The sequence below is a fragment of the Eucyclogobius newberryi genome, unplaced genomic scaffold (assembly GCF_026437365.1).
Source record: "Eucyclogobius newberryi isolate DKJ021-1_F unplaced genomic scaffold, fEucNew1.0.hap1 SCAF_13, whole genome shotgun sequence".
Lineage (NCBI taxonomy): Eukaryota > Metazoa > Chordata > Actinopteri > Gobiiformes > Gobiidae > Eucyclogobius > Eucyclogobius newberryi.
Genome location: NW_027315757.1, coordinates 32926158 through 32942150, shown reverse-complemented (window position 1 = coordinate 32942150; position 15993 = coordinate 32926158). Strand labels below are relative to the sequence as shown.

General features: G+C 40.3%; 1 protein-coding gene across 1 annotated transcript; it reads right to left on the bottom strand.

Moving 5' to 3' along the window:
• Nucleotides 1-505: 505 nt before the first annotated feature.
• Nucleotides 506-15896, bottom strand: LOC140358656 (mucolipin-1-like). The gene is made up of 13 exons (XM_072443652.1): nucleotides 15755-15896; nucleotides 13947-14197; nucleotides 13694-13855; nucleotides 12935-13091; nucleotides 11023-11104; nucleotides 10846-10942; nucleotides 4362-4461; nucleotides 4190-4296; nucleotides 3096-3245; nucleotides 2925-3026; nucleotides 2720-2842; nucleotides 1604-1810; nucleotides 506-718 (listed from the first exon to the last, which is right to left on the bottom strand). Exons 1-13 carry the CDS (start codon nucleotides 15795-15797, stop codon nucleotides 584-586), a joined length of 1716 nt encoding a protein of 571 aa, XP_072299753.1. The 5' UTR covers nucleotides 15798-15896; the 3' UTR covers nucleotides 506-583.
• Between the last annotated feature and the right edge of the window lie 97 nt (nucleotides 15897-15993).

Here is a 15993-nt window from a genome sequence, read left to right as displayed (position 1 = left end):
TACGCTAACGCCAACGAGAACCTGTATTCAACCAAATGTAAAGGCAATTCAATATATTTTGGCCAAAAAACATGGATCAACAAGCTCAATTGAATATTTTACACAGCTATTCTACACTAGGACTGTACACACATGCAGAGTCATACAGCCCAAACAGACCTGTAATTCAATATTTGAGTGGAATATGAATCATTTTAGCCGTAGCTGTATCGTTTTGTTCATGGCAAATAATGACAACGGGTTAAAACTACACATACAAGAGTCGCCGCTTGTTCATGGATCCGTGAAGGCCGTAATCGCACGATAAGTGAGGTGTGAAGTGTATAATAAGAGAGTGCATGTTTTTTTTACAATATTATCCGGCCATTCTGAGAGTAAGTAATATCAGTAGAACAGCAATTTCTTACTATTTTAACTCACTTCTCTTCCATCACCACACAATTCTATTTGACGCTCAGTCTAAGCTCTGGCTTGGTTTCCTGGTCTAAAAGCACCGCGCCGTTGCCTCGTGATGATTGGATTTGCCAGTTGCATTGAGGAAAAGTGGCTGTGGTCAAAATGGGAGGTCGAGTGTCTTTGTTGGTCACCACTCGCAGCAGCAGAGGAAAGAGCAGGACGTTCCCTCTGGTCCTCTGAACTTTCCGGAGCTGGGCGTGTCCATGCACTCTGCGATGAACACGTGCAGGTCTGTGACGCGCACCTGCTCCTGCGTCTGGGCCTGGAGAGGACACGGATCAGATTATGTCATGGTCGGGATTCTATTTCAGTTATGTACAGAAAGAACTCTGCAGGGAAAGTGACACTGATTATATTATAGGGGATGTATAAGGCTCTGTGTCCTGAGGCCGACGGATACAACACACACAACACAAAAGATACAGCTACTTGCAACACGATCTGCTTAATCTTGCTGTATGTGTTCCACCCTAATCACGGCATTGCTATTGTTGTCTCTTAAGGAATGGGACTATCGAAGTATTGATACGTCGATATATTTTCTTCATTGTTTTGTGTCGAATTAACATCACAAGTGCAGCAAATTGGACTGATCCGTCTGTGGCAGGTGTTATTTTAAACCCTTTTTATACAGATATTTATGTATGTCCACATCCACATTTCACACTGTTCTTTCCTGTCTAATAAAGTCTTCAGGCCAAAAAATCGTTTAAAAAAAAGAAAGAAAAGAAATGCTTTATCGGTATCGGGGAAAATAGCACCAGTCCCTCGTCTCTTAGATGTTAGAGATTTCAGATTTGACTGTTTCAATAACGTAAATCACATTTACTTCAGTACGCAGAGGAAGTAGTAGAAGCAATAGATTTTGCTGACCCTATTTTTTGAGTAAATTTCAGGGGATCTTGTTTGATTATTCCATGACTGAAATTGCTGTGTTCCTTGTATTTTTTTATTTTTATTCTTTTACATTTTAACATTTCCATGCTACATTTTTTTTTAAATGACTAAATAACACAATTATATAGATAATATATATCGCATTATTATCTCTACATACAGTTATTCCTTTTTATGATAGACATTTTTCCTTGAGACTAAATAATGTAACTTTAAAGTAAGAATCATCTCTGGTATAACAAGGCCTCACCATGATGGTGTCATAGGCTCCGGTGATGAGGGCGATGAAGAGCGACAGCACCATGTAGATGAAGAGCGAGATGAAGGTGTAAAGGTAGATCTGGCTGAAGATCCAAACCAGAAGACTGCTGTGCTCCATCTCCGCAAACGTCACAAACATGTCATCTCCGTTTATCAGAGAGAACAGGCACTCGGACACCATGGACAGCGAGCGGAACTGGGATCAAGAGAGCAGCGGGGAACTGTCAGTGCACAGCTCATCTTTTTGTCTTTCCTTTTTTAACCAGGAGAATAAAACCTCTTTTCCTTTTTCAGGGAAGCCTGGCCAAGAGGAAGCAACGTCTAACACAGTCACAGCATACAAATGAACAACATTACAATAACACAGGCTAAACATGTGCACATTATTGAGGAAGTCTCTAATATTGTCAGCAACATACTTCAAGTAAAAGGAGTGAACAAAGGCGTTCTTCCCCTGCTCTGTGCATGTGACCGTAATGTGAGTATTGTAACGCGTACAAGCATTGCCATGTAAATAACTGAGTACAAGTCACAGTGATGTGTCATGGCTCTGCAGTTATTGAACCTCAGAGGAGCATGAAAGACCTGCCCTCCATTCAAATCAGCCCCTCGATAAGATTTGTGGTAGTTTAGTAGATTTGGAGACTTTGTAACTTCCAAGACCCATTCTGCTCATTCTGCTCGTTCAGCTGTATTGTAATGTCCATTGTAACCTTATACATTCTAAGGATGGTTCAATATGGATTTTTCAGCCAATACCTTCATGCAATATTTGTCTTGCTGATGTGGTGGATAATCAAAAAATGTCAATATTTATGTTTTAAAATCTACAGCAAGACCACTCAATTGCAATAAAGTTCAAATTAAATACATAAAAATCATATGTTTTCTTCAGTTTATTTCCATTTGAACTCACTAGCCTATTAAAAAGCCCCACAGCTGATAAACTGAGGACAAACTGGGAATGACACATAAACACAGAGAAACTAGAGCACCTTACAACATATATTGCTGCTAGACAACAACTGTTAACTGTGAACTAAACATGGAGCATTCAGTTTCATTTTAGAGAGTAAAGGCCAAAAGGTGTGACTTAGCACTGTACCTTAGTGTGATATGGTCCCAGTACAATCCAGCCACAGAAACAGTATCCCAAATAAATGGCAGCAGCGCAGCAGCAAAATCGTATTACGTTTGGAAAGGCAGCTCTTAGTGTCACAATCAGAATCTGCAGAAATTAAGTGTGGGATTGAAACACGATTATATGTGTGTAAAACCTTCTTTGTACACATAAAGTGCTTTTAACATACATTATACTTCTGAAAGAAGCTGAGGTAACGAATGACTCCAACCCACACCAGCAGCGTGGACGTTCCCAACAGGATTCCACAGAGATCGTACGATGAAATACTCTAGAAAACAAACACGTGATGTAAGACGCAATGCCTACTGCCTGTCAATCTACTGTGTACGTGCAATACCTTTGACTCTATTCCAATTTTAATAAAGCTACCAAAGATTGTGAATAGGTCGCTGATGATAAGCAGAATATACCAGCCATTTATAAACTCCATTCTGTCAGACCAGGGAACACGGCGGCTGAATCTGTGCTTGAAAAATTGCACATATTCCTGTAAATGAACGAGTTAAAAATGTTAGTTTGCTTTGTTTTTTTTTTAACCTGAATGCTGTTTATTGTTTATGCAAAAAAAGTTGTGTTTGATGAAGTGTTAGCCTTTGAAAAGTAGGGCACGGGTGCATATGTGGAGCACAAACACAATGAGTCACTGCCGGTCATTTCCTTAGGGACCGGGGGGAATGGAGTGACTGTGGATTCAAAACAAGGCGAGTGATTTTATGATTAAACACCCCTGGGCAATGAGGAGGACGTCAACCATCAGCAGGAAAACAGCCGTGGTTCACCTGTCCAATTCACTTTTTGTCCATCCGCTCACGTTGTCTCGTTAAGTCAAGTCAAAAACGCCTCTAAGACACAGCATAAAGTCAACACCGCATATCCTTTGTTGCGGATATTGTGATGTTTTGTGTGTCATATTCATGTGCAATTACTGTCGTACTCACAAGCAATTAAGGCCATATTCATGTGCATATAACTGATGTGAATAAGAGTGTTTACTAACCATTAGTATTAGTATTATTTAGTCTTATGTTAGCTATTTTTACTTCACTTTATTTATTTTAATTTTAATTTACTTTACTTTACTTTTTATTTTATTTTATTGGTATCTTTATCTTTTTATTTATTTATTTATTTTTTCCTCCATTCCCTATTAAGATATGAGAGGAGTTTTGTTAATAAGAGTTTTTTGTTTTGTTTATAAGAGTTCTTCTATTGAGAGTGTTTTTTTCAAACTTCCTATAAGTTATCTGTCCTTTTCCTCTGTATCTACTGCGTTGCAACACCGAAATGTCCCCATGTGTGGACAATAAAGGAACATCTTATCTTATCTTAAGTGTGCTACGATGATGGCCAGATTATAGCAAGATAAAGGGAAAGTACTTTGCCGTGACAACCTCAAGGTGGGAAAAAAATGGAAAGTGTTTTGATAATCACATGTTGCAGAAGAATTCCTTTCAGAATGGAGCGTCCGCACAGGAGCAGGGACAAGAGGCAGACGATCGCCACCAGGACATCGAAGAACTCCCGGGCGTAATTCTCGGCTACAGAGAAGAAACGGTTCAAAATGTGACAGTGAATACAGTATTCATCGTCCGCTTTGACTTACCGTGGCCAGAGACGTTGGGGTCTTTACACTCTTTAATGGACGCGTCGTTGTGCAAACTGATTTTGACTTTCCCGCTGTGAGCGCGGTTGTCCATGACGATCTGAAAGTAGCGAGTAAGCGGAGGTTAAGTACCGGTGATTGTGTATTTTTGAGTTCCAGATTCCAGTTATACACAACATTTTGACAACTTTTTCCCATTCAAAAGATATCAAATGTTTAGTTATAAAATGGTAATAGTTTCGGCAACGATCCTAATTTATAATCATGGATAACTTCATTCCTGTTTCCTGCTTCCGAAGAGTGCACACGCTTTTTTGCTCGCTCCGCTTGCTATCGCTGCTTTCCTTATTTATTTTGCTTTTTAATCAGTTTTTGTCTTCCAAACATTTTTGCTTTAGACTTTTTCAAGTAAACCAAGGATTTTAAGAACATTTTTCCAGTTTTAACGACATATCTGACGCCAGCGACATGTCCGTGAGAAGAAGGGAGAACTGTGAACGCTGTCGGAAATATCAACAAGAAATTAATGAGCTGAAAACACGGATATTTGTTTTGGAATCTGAAAAAGTTCTTCACGATACCATTCCTGTGTCAACCGACGGTAAGAAGAGCACACTTTTTACAAGAAAAACTGCTACTTTCAACCTAAACCGCAGTGACTCTGTGTCGTTTCCAAAACTGTCTAAAAACCAGAAAGACCAGGCTGTTTCTTGGAACAAACTTGGAGCAAAGCCTAAACGATACAAAGATAACGTGAAGTCACCTAAAATACAGCTCACCAACAGATTTTTACCACTTTCAGAGATGGAATTAAATGAAAAAAGGAAAGATGACGTGGCCAAAATACAGCGAGGAGGATCTGTGCCACAAGCCAAGGTCACGGAGATTGTTTTAGTTGGGGACGGCGCGATAAGTCACGTGACGCATGAAAAGATAAACACACATTCTTTTCCAAGCGCCACTGTTTCTGAGATAACGTCACTCCTTCCAAATATTATGGCTAAGCATGGAGGAGCTAAACAGCTGATTGTGCACGTGGGTGCAGTGGACATGCGGCGGGAACAGACTGAAGTTTTGAAAAAAGACTTCTTGAAGTTATTCGACGTGCTTGATAAAATGGAAATCAAAACATTCATAAGTGGACCTCTTCCAAACATCGACAGGAGGATAAACAAGTTTAGCCGGCTTCTTCAGCTGAACACATGGCTGTCCAAAGAGTGTACCCCTAGAGGACTACACTACATTGAGAACTTCTATCTATTCTGGAAACGAGAGGACCTGTTTAAGAGAAATGGCCCCCACCTATGCAGAGGTGGAGTGAGGGTGCTGACAGAGAACCTGCTCCACGCTCTGAGGCATTGGACTGGGCCTGGACAGGGTCCTGAGCAGATAGTTAGAGAAGAGAGGAATGAGAGAAGAATTCCTGCTCCATCAGCCAGAGACCGAGCCAATGTTTCAACATCAAAAGCACCACAACCTCAGCCTCCACCAAAGGATTCATCAGCAGCTGCTCCACCACCATCAGCAAAGGATTCAGCTCCAGCTGCTCCACATTCACCTCCAGCAAAGGAACAATCTTCAAAGGCCTTGAACCCATCTGTGACAAGCCCAACAACATCCCTGTCATCGCCCCTGCCTTCACACCAGCCCTGGGTTCCCCCTGCAACATCTACTCCCACTAAAGATTCATCATTCTCCTTCTCATCTCCACTCTCACCCATGGGCCTTCCCAGCCATTTTGAAAGTCTGATCAAATCAGGCATTAAGATGGCTCCACTCACGCCCAATATAGCAAGGGCTATGCCGACTACACCAACAAAAGCCCCACCACCCATCCCCCCTCGCCTCTCACCTGGTCCCAAACTCTCCTTGGCTACAAAAGCCCCACCACCCATCCAACCTCGCCTTTCACCTGGTATCTCCCATAGCTAGGATGCACTGGGTCTCAGCGTTGCCGGGACTTATTGTCACATTAAAAATCAAACCAACCCGGGGCCCTATGTAAAAAGAGCCCCCCCTAGTGCTATTTCTGTAGTCACATCATCACACAGATGGAAAAACAAAATGCGAGTCAGGCCCAATCTGAGAAATGTGATTCATATTCCCTGTGAAAAGATAAAGCCCAGTCTCACTAAAACTAGTCTGAAACTTGCTGTGCTAAATGTCAGATCCTTATGTAACAAATCTCTCTTAATTAATAATTGTATTTCTTCTTATAATCTTGATTTTATGTTTTTAACTGAAACATGACTTGACAAAAACACAGGAAATGTAGTTCTGATAGAATCTGCTCCACCCAACTTTAAGTTTGAATCTGAAACACGAGAAAAGAAAAAAGGGGGTGGAGTCTGTGCTGTCTTTAGAGATGAAATAATTACCCGCAGGTTGTCTTTTGGGGTGTTTTCATCATTTGAGTATCCTTTAAAATGGAGCTAAAACGGTCTCCATCCATTCTCTTCATTGTTTTATACAAGCCTCCCCAGCACTGCCAAAGTTTTATTGATGATTTTACTGAGATGCTTTCAGTCATATGCACAGACTTTGATGGTTTGGTCATTACAGGTGATTTCAATGTGCATGTTGATAATATTTGTGACAGAAACGCTAAAGAGCTTGATGCTGTCCTTGAAACCTTCAGTCTTACTCAGCATGTGAGAGGCCCTACCCACAGCAAAGGACACACTCTAGATCTCATAATTACAAAGGGGGTAAATATTTCAAATGTTAATGTGATCGATGTTGCTCTGTCTGATCATTTCTGTGTCTTCTTTGACCTGTCTGTTTCTCTCAAACCTCCGGTTGGTCCTGCAGTTGTTCAGAGGAGACACATAAGTGATGGCACAGGTGCACTGTTTATGGAAATGATAAACTTTGAAAATGTCTCATGTTCTAATGTAAATGATTTGTTGAACTCTGTTACATCTAGTGTTTTGAATGTTCTGGACACCATCGCCCCTATAAAGGCTAAAATGGTTAAAAATAAGCAGAAGGCACCGTGGAGAAATGATGATTCGGTCAGGGCACAGAAAAGGGAGTGCCGCAGGGCCGAACGGAAATGGCGCAAGTCAAAGCTCCAGGTTCAAAAAGAGATTTACAAAGAAAAGCTGAACATGTACAACCTAATCTTATGTAGAACTAGGGAAAGATATTTTTCTGAAATAATTGGAAGCTGCAGTAACAACTCGCGTGTCCTGTTTGCCACAGTAAACAGATTAACAAACCCTCCAGCTCAGCTGCCGTTAGAACTCATTTCCACATCCAAGTGTAATGAGTTTGCATTATTCTTTAATGACAAAGTTCAGGGCATTAAAAATGCTATAAATCCCACAATGCAAAAAATTACCCTAAAACCACCAAGACACTTAGAGCTAACTCACTTTGCACCAGTAACTGACAAAACTGTCCATGAGATCATCACCAGTCTGAGTTCATCTACATGCTGCCTCGATGTGTTACCCACCAGATTTCTAAAGTCTGTGCTGAACAGTTTGTTAGCACCACTCACTCACATAGTTAACATGTCGCTTCAATCTGGAACATTCCCAATGTCTTTGAAAACTGCGGTCATAAAGCCTCTCCTAAAGAAGAGCAGTCTTGATGCCGCAGTACTGAGTCATTACCGGCCCATCTCTAATCTGCCATTTTGGGGCAAAGTCCTTGAAAAGGTTGTTTACCAACAGCTCACAGATTTCCTCTTAATAAACAACTCATTTGATGTTTTTCAGTCAGGTTTTAGACCTCATCACAGCACTGAGACTGCTCTTGTCAAGGTGACAAATGACATCCGCCTGAACACTGACACGGGCAAAGCCTCAGTCTTAATTCTGTTAGATCTGAGTGCTGCTTTTGACACTGTCGATCATGGGATCCTCTTACAGAGACTAGAGGACTGGGTGGGCATCACTGGCACTGCCCTAAACTGGTTAAGGTCCTATCTGGAAGACAGGAAGTACTTTGTTGAAATTGGTAGCTGTGTCTCAGACCACATGACCCTGACCTGTGGAGTGCCCCAAGGGTCAGTCCTGGGTCCCCTTCTGTTCAACCTCTACATGCTGCCGTTGGGTCAGTTGATACGCAGTGAAAATGTGTCCTATCACAATTATGCAGACGACACTCAGATCTATGTTTCACTGTCGGCAGGTGACTATGGACCAGTAGATTCACTCTGTCACTGCATCCAACAGATCAGTTTGTGGATGCAAAACAACTTTCTCCAGCTGAACTCAGACAAGACTGAAATAATCGTTTTTGGCTACAGAAACAAAGAGAAAGTGTTAGCGGTCACCTCCAGAGTCTCGCTCTAAAACCTACAAACCAAATTAGAAATCTGGGGGTAATAATGGACTCAGACTTGAACTTTAATAGCCACGTCAAATCAATAACATCAGCAGCTTTTTACCATCTAAAAAACATTGCCAAAATCAAAAATATAGTGTCAAAACCAGATTTAGAGAGACTTAGCCACGCGTTTGTCTCCAGTAGATTAGACTACTGTAACGGCCTGCTCACTGGCCTCTCCAAACGAGCTGTAAAACAGCTGCAGTACATCCAGAACGCTGCTGCTCGGGTCCTGACTAGAACCAGGAAGTATGATCACATTAGTCCTGTTCTCAGGTCTCTGCACTGCCCCCTGTGGCTCAGAGAATAGACTTTAAAGCAGCTCTGCTTGTGTACAAGTCTCTCCATGGCCTAGCACCAAAGTACATCTTGGATATGTTAGTGCCATATGAACCATCTCGGACTCTGAGGACCTCAGGGACCGGCCTCCTGCTGGTGCCCAGAGTCAGGACAAAACATGGGGAATCTGCGTTTCAGTTTTATGCAGCTAAAATCTGGAACAGTCTTCCTGAAGATGTGAGACAGGCTTCTACTCTGACAATGTTCAAATCTAAGCTAAAAACAGTTTTGTTTAGCTGCGCATATGACTGAAAGGATTCTTTCTTTGCACTCTTCTCTTTTGTTTGTGATTTTATTAGTTTAGAAAATCAGTTGGATTGATAATTTTTAAATTTAGTTAATTTTATTGTAGTTAATTTTTATCGTTGCACTCTTCTCTTTTGTTTGTGATTTTATTAGTTTAGAAAATCAGTTGGATTGATAATTTTTAATTTAGTTAATTTTATTGTATTTCTGTAATTTCTTTGTGATTTGAATGCATTTTTCCTGCTGTGTGAAGCACTTTGAATTGCCTTGTGTATGAAATGTGCTCTACAAATAAACTTGCCTTGCCTTGCCTTGCCTTCATGGACGATGGACCAGGACGATGCAAGAAACATAAAGTATTGTTCAGGGTCTTGGTGCCATCTTGACCATCCAAAAGATTTAATATTTTGCTCTGAATTGTTAGTTGCTATGGTAATATTGTTGTGAGTTCGATTCCCGACTCCGACAATTTGCTGCATGTCCTCCCTTCTCTCTCCTCCCATTTCACTCTGTATTTTCCTGTCATTAGAGCCACAAAATCTTTGAAAAAAAACTAAATTGAAAAAATGTATCAAGTCGTCTGTCACTGTTTATTTGTGGGATTAACAATAAACTATTTATTAACAATAAACTATAACAATAAACTATTTATTAACAATAAACTATAACAATAAACTATTTATTAACAATAAACTATAACAATAAACTAAAAACTATAATAAACTATAACAATAAACTATAAACTATAATAAACTATAAAAATAAACTATAAACTACAAACTATAATAAACTATAAACTAAAAACTATAATAGACTAAAAACTATAATAAACTAAAAACTATTATAAACTACTATAAACTAAAAACTATAATAATATAATAAACTATAATAAACTAAAAACTATAATAAACTAAAAACTATTATAAACTATAAACTACTATAAACTATAAACTAAACTATAAATTAAAAACTATAATAAACTATAACAATAAACTATAATAAATTATAAACTAAAAACTATAATAAACTATAAACTAAAAACTATAATAAACTAAAAACTATTATAAACTATAAACTACTATAAACTAAACTATAAACAAAAAACTATTATAATATAATAAACAATAAACTATAACAATAAACTATAACAATAAACTATTTATTTATTATTTATTGTGGGATTAACAATAAACTATAATAATCTTATGGTTTATGCCCTTTCAACTGGCAACAATCACATCTTTGGGGGTTTCACTTTTGGTTATTTGTGCTGAGAGACAATAAACGTTTATGCCAGTTCTTGTTTCATGTAGATAAGTCTTGTAATTACAGAGATATGAATCAAGAACCAAGAAATCTGACCCATCTCCAGCGCAATTAAAATATGGACAGTTTCAAAAGTAAATCCAATACACAATAAAAGTTTCATTGGCAATTTGTTAAAAATAATATTATCATAGTCATAATATTTGCACTGCTAATACCACAACAGGACACACTATAATAATACTAGTCCATCACTAATACATAGAAAATACTGGTCAATATTGGTCCACTTTACCGTAATAGCAAACGTGTAGCAGTCGGGTATTTCATTGTTCAAAATGGTCTGTATGTTTATGGCCTTTAGCTGGAAGTCAATGGTGACGTTGATCAACCTTGGGACAACAAACAAGTTCAAATATAATATGGCATCATTAAAATGTATTCATATCTCCCAGTGAAAATAAGAACTCACTTGTAAAATTTCAGGGTAAAATTCTTGTAATCATCGTTTCCAGGAGCAGGAGTCAAATTGTGAGGATTGACCCCAGTGCAGTCTGAAAAAGGACAAAAAGCCTGAGATTTGGGCCACGTTTATAGGGAAGTTAACAAACATTTTTCCAAAGTCACATTAAGATAAGATAAGATATTCCTTTATTGTCCACACATGGGGAAATTGAATTGTTGCAACGCTGTAGACACAGAGGAAAAGGACAGATAACTTATAGCAAGTTTAAACACTCTTAATAGAAGAACTCTTATAAACAAAAACTCTTATAAACAAAAACTACTATAGACAAAACCTCTAATTTCTTAATAAGGAATGGAGGGGAAAAATAAAGATAAAATAAAATAAAAGGGTTAGAACTTACTGAAGAACTTCCACAAAGCTGTCTATTACGTTTAAAATTAACTTCAGCCATTTATCACATGTTGTCCAGAGCAGGTGTGCAAATAAGCCAGAACTTTTGGCCCGAGTTTGATGTTTAGCAAATAAAGGAGATGGAAAAAGAGGTGACATCCTGGAAGCCTCTAAAGTAGGACATGTACTGTGTCTAACTCTCCTGACCAGCCGTTCCCAACACGTTTTGACAGACTACTTTACAAAACCTGAGGGTCTGGGATCCAACCCAGTCGCGCCAGTTTCCAAAGGGAGTGATTGACAGGCGGATTAACCAATCAGACAAACGCATTGTCCGTTCGTGTCTAAACAAACATGGTGGATTAGAGGAAAGAATAAAAATAGCACAGACTGAGAAACGTTGCCGACTTCTGCTGAGTCAACAAGCGACGCACTAAACTCTGTAAATCTGAGGTAAATGAAGTTATACATATAGTTCTGAATGTTCCCAAAATATTTGAGAGACGTCTTCTGCATTTGAGAGACACGTGACACAAAGTCTTCCGCATTTGAGAGACACGTGACACAAAGTCTTCCGCATTTGAGAGACACGTGACACAAAGTCTTCCGCATTTGAGAGACACGTGACACAAAGTCTTCCGCATTTGAGAGACACGTGACACAAAGTCTTCCGCATTTGAGAGACACGTGACACAAAGTCTTCTGCATTTGAGAGACACGTGACACAAAGTCTTCCGCATTTGAGAGACACGTGACACAAAGTCTTCTGCATTTGAGAGACACGTGACACAAAGTCTTCCGCATTTGAGAGACACGTGACACAAAGTCTTCTGCATTTGAGAGACACGTGACACAAAGTCTTCCGCATTTGAGAGACACGTGACACAAAGTCTTCCGCATTTGAGAGACACGTGACACAAAGTCTTCCGCATTTGAGAGACACGTGACACAAAGTCTTCCGCATTTGAGAGACACGTGACACAAATTAGCGGCAGTGGTTGGACAGGTAAATGCTGGAGAGTTTTTTTGACGCCCCCCAATGGTCCAATTCCAGACCGAGACGCATTTGAACAGAATGTGGGCGGGGCTGGCGGGTCAGGCAAGAGTCTAACTGGTATCCGCTGACAACTGTGACACAACACATTCTTGCTGTATGATATCCATCCATCCATCCATCCATTTTCTACCGCTTGTTCCCTTTCGGGGTCACGGGTGACTGGAGCCTATCCCAGTGACTTAGGGCCTTAGACGGGGTACACCCTGGACAGTGGCCAACTTGTCGCAGGGTCAACACAGAGACATAGACATTACAGACAGAGAGAACCCACGGTAACACTGGGAGAACATGCAGACTCCACCCAGTGAGATCATGTGATGTTGGTCTGGAACCCATGATCTCCTTCTTGGGAGGCAAGAGCGCTAACCGCCTTTGCCACCGTGCACCCCTGTATGATATACCGCGGTCAAATGTTTTGTTAACGTATTATAAAAACCCACAAAGGTAAAACTCAGGAGTGGTTCTTACTGGTGACGACACTCGGGTCGATGTCGAACGTGTCGTTGACGGGGTCGATGAAGCCTTTCTTGAAGTAGCGCTGACAAAGGGCGAGCGCACTGTCGTTGTAACCGACGCCCGGCACGTAGGCATAACGTCCCAGGGAGATCTGAGGCAGATCCAGGTACTGGAGCAGAAACAGCATGAATAAATATTTGAGGAACTGCGTCGGCTTAAATAGTATCAAGCACTTTCCCCTTCTTTATACTTTTACAGTAGTTATTGTAGTTTTTACTGTAGTCATTCTATTGTAGTAACACTTCAAAATTAGCACTGTTGACCACCACTATTCATTATTTTTGTAGTCTGCTCGACAGCGATATTTGTTTGATTGGTCCACTAGTCCGACAATTACAGTATTTCTATTGTACGAGACTTTTTAAATACACTATCCACTAAGTAAAAGTTGAAATACGGCGACCGAAAGCTTCTAGATAGAGAATATTAATGAATAAACTGTATCATACATGAAAATCATTTATTATTTCGTAGATATTTTGATATAATAATGCAGTTGTCTATGTGTTTTAGAGTCTACAGTGATGAAAATACGATTATTTTCTATGGTCGACTTTGTTGTTTATTCATTGCAGCCTTATTGAAAACAGTATTTCAGTATTTGTAACTCTGGGTTTAACGTGATTAAAACGCAAGATGTACTCAAAATTATATCCAGTTAACGGTGCAAATGAACGACTATTTTTGAGCACCTGATGCGGTTGCTTTTACCTTATCTATGGCGAAGCGAATGTGGCTGTTGAGCTGGTCCTGCGAGTACAATTCCTGGGGCTTGTTGTCTTGGTAACCGTTCAGGAAAAGGTGCTTAAACACCGCAGTATTCTCGTCCTTAAACGTCACCACCATCTGGTTACTCAGGCCGAAAAGCACCAGCTACACCAGAGGGTCAACGGTCAAAGAGGGAATAGGTCACAGAACTGTTGCTCATTGGCATTTCCTATTTGTATACAGAGCATGATTGCACCTGCACAGTGACAATGATGATTTTCAGCAGCTGCAGACCCAGTTTGAAAGGCTTGCGTCCCTTGGCGTGGTATTTGTCACACGGGCTCATGAAGAAGTATTTGAGTTTCCTCCTGAGCGCTTCCTCCTCTTCCTCTCGCTGCCGCTGCTGGAAGCCTGGCCCCCCCAGTCCTCCAGCAGGTCCGGGGCCCCCATCGCCGAGCAGGTCCTGGGAGCCGTAGCCAGACACAGACGACAGCAGCCGGTCCTTCTCTGACAAATATAAATACAGCGTTTATGCGACAAATGTAATGTGTGTCTTCAAAAATAATCCTCACAATTAACTACAATGACTTGCAAATTAAACCCATTTCTTCTTTTGAAAACTAAAGGGGAAGTAACAAAATGGGATGTATTGTGAAAGTGCAATGTCAGTGGAATATTACAATATGACTAGTAAACTACTGGACACAAAGATTATCTCCAGTTAATAATGTAAAACGATATTTTGATATTTTACACTAATATTATTCTTATTCAATTATCATGAGAACGTGTGTCAATCAAAAGTGATATTGTTTGTGTTTATATGTTTATTTAGTCTATGGCCAGAATATGAGCCATCCATGTGACATAAAGTTAGTATAAGCTCCATGATGTAGCCTAAGGTTTCAGCTTACTATCTCTTATTTTGAGGACCATTCAGCAGATACAATATTTAGTTTTTAATTGTGAATTGCTTTTATATTTATCATTATTCTGAAACCTATGGAGTGTAGCTCGTTAGTGCCTACGTAGATTACGAGCTAAAACTGAATTGGTCAACATTCTTTCATTCCGACTATTGCATATGAGAAAACAAGAGCAAAAGGAGGTAAACAGAGGTAAAGAGAGGTAAACAGAGGTAAACAGAGGTGAACAGAGGTGAACAGAGGTAAAGAGAGGTAAACAGAGGTGAACAGAGGTGAACAGAGGTAAACAGAGGTGAACAGAGGTGAACAGAGGTAAACAGAGGTGAACAGAGGTGAACAGAGGTAAACAGAGGTAAACAGAGGTGAACAGAGGTAAACAGAGGTAAACAGAGGTGAACAGAGGTGAACAGAGGTGAACAGAGGTGAACAGAGGTAAAGAGAGGTAAACAGAGGTGAACAGAGGTGAACAGAGGTAAACAGAGGTAAACAGAGGTGAACAGAGGTGAACAGAGGTAAACAGAGGTAAACAGAGGTGAACAGAGGTGAACAGAGGTAAACAGAGGTAAACAGAGGTGAACAGAGGTGAACAGAGGTGAACAGAGGTGAACAGAGGTAAAGAGAGGTAAACAGAGGTAAACAGAGGTGAACAGAGGTAAACAGAGGTAAACAGAGGTGAACAGAGGTGAACAGAGGTGAACAGAGGTGAACAGAGGTGAACAGAGGTAAAGAGAGGTAAACAGAGGTGAACAGAGGTGAACAGAGGTAAACAGAGGTAAACAGAGGTGAACAGAGGTGAACAGAGGTAAACAGAGGTGAACAGAGGTGAACAGAGGTGAACAGAGGTGAACAGAGGTGAACAGAGGTAAAGAGAGGTAAACAGAGGTGAACAGAGGTGAACAGAGGTAAACAGAGGTAAACAGAGGTGAACAGAGGTGAACAGAGGTAAACAGAGGTGAACAGAGGTGAACAGAGGTAAACAGAGGTGAACAGAGGTGAACAGAGGTAAACAGAGGCAAACAGAGGCGAACAGAGGTGAACAGAGGTAAACAGAGGTGAACAGAGGTAAACAGAGGTAAACAGAGGTGAACAGAGGTAAACAGAGGTAAACAGAGGTGAACAGAGGTAAAGAGAGGCAAACCTGTGGCGGGGTCCTGGATGTCGCTGTAAGAGGCAGACGCCATAATAATAATAATTGCGCGGAAACGGGACAATTATGACATGTTTGGTTCATTAAACGGTCCGTGATGTCACTATTAAACAAAAGTAAATAAGCTTGAAAAGGATGTCAGGACGTCACACCCATGGATGATATTAACGGATCACCGACAAAAGGTAAACACAAGCCAGCTTCCGCCTCACCACGTGACCACGTCACGT